The sequence below is a fragment of the Histoplasma capsulatum genome, genomic scaffold (assembly GCF_000149585.1).
Source record: "Histoplasma capsulatum NAm1 scaffold_5 genomic scaffold, whole genome shotgun sequence".
In the NCBI taxonomy this organism is placed as follows: Eukaryota; Fungi; Ascomycota; class Eurotiomycetes; order Onygenales; family Ajellomycetaceae; genus Histoplasma; species Histoplasma mississippiense.
Window position 1 is genome coordinate 1625600 of NW_001813978.1, and position 1262 is coordinate 1626861.

Below are 1262 nucleotides of genomic sequence, written 5' to 3' on the forward strand. Positions count from 1 at the left end.
GTCGCACTTCTCACTGAGCTGTGGCGCCAGCTAGCGATGAAATACGGAGACATAAAGTTCTGCGAGATACGCGCAGATATGTGTATCGAGGGCTATCCAGACCGGAATACTCCGACAATACTTGCCTATAAGGATGGAGACATCAAAAGGCAATTAGTCACTCTTAAGGAACTTAGAGGGCCAAAAACTACCCTTGACGGTAAACAGTCTATATTTTGGTCTCCCCGTAATGACTTCGATGTCTAAGATGGATAAACGCTGACAGGTAACCTGTTCACCTGTAGATCTTGAAAAGCTCCTTGTCTCTTTAGGAGCTATCAATGAAAATGACAGCCGTTTGAGACAGGGTCCCACTCCCAAACCAGTTGATAGCGATGACGAATATCTTGATGATTGGGATTGAAATCAATAAGAAAAATAAACCATGACGGAAATAGGCAGTGTGTTATTCGCTCTCTCCCAGTTCCGTCTCAGAAAAGGGCTTTCTCTTGGTTAGCCATCCATCTTCGAAATACTCAGGCAGGAGAATGCCCAATTTTTGCGCTGCTCTTGACTCTTCTCATTATTAACCCTGTGTACGGCTCTAAAATTATAATTTTTAGCCGGAAATCATGAGTCTTAATGGAGTGATGCGCTATTCTGCCGTACCATATTATGCGTGCAAAAAGATAGCCTGCCAGTAACTGTCCAGCGAATAAATTGAGAGAAATGTCCAAGTCCATTTCGTCAAGTCAACTCTGTAAAGCATTTAACGTGTATCTTTACCATTTTAAAATCAGTGAAAAGAGGCAGAAGGAGGGGCGGGGGGGGGGGGGAGACAACATATTCATACACCATTCATGCAAAACTTTAAAAGCCCATGTTTCTTGTATCATTTTCTCAAATTTTGTGTGGCTGTTGATGAAAGGTTTGTTGTATTCAAGAAATGCAAAAGTAGAAGACTCAAAAGTCACTCTACCTGCTGACATATGTGGGGACGCACAATATAGATTCTAATCAAACGCACGCTCTTCTTCATGTAAAATGCCAAGATAAAACAGGTAATTTACGTAGGTAAAAAAAAAAAAAAAAAGGTATGCAACGGGTCGAACTCCAGGCTAAAGCGACTAAAACCCAAGAAAATAAACTGAAGTTGGAAGTTACTGCCGGAAATATCTCCACTTGCTAAGGATAAAGGGTGTAGACAATTGTTCGAAACTTTACTGGCATGGGTATGAGATTCTGCGTAGGCCATGATTTGGGATTCCAGAAAAAATTGCTCC

General features: G+C 41.6%; 1 protein-coding gene across 1 annotated transcript; it reads left to right on the forward strand.

Moving 5' to 3' along the window:
- Positions 1-36: 36 nt before the first annotated feature.
- HCAG_05331 (predicted protein) lies at positions 37-403 on the forward strand (the record flags this gene model as incomplete). Its single annotated transcript, XM_001539814.1, has 2 exons — positions 37-199; positions 285-403. 2 exons carry the CDS (start codon positions 37-39, stop codon positions 401-403), a joined length of 282 nt encoding a protein of 93 aa, XP_001539864.1.
- Positions 404-1262: the final 859 nt, after the last annotated feature.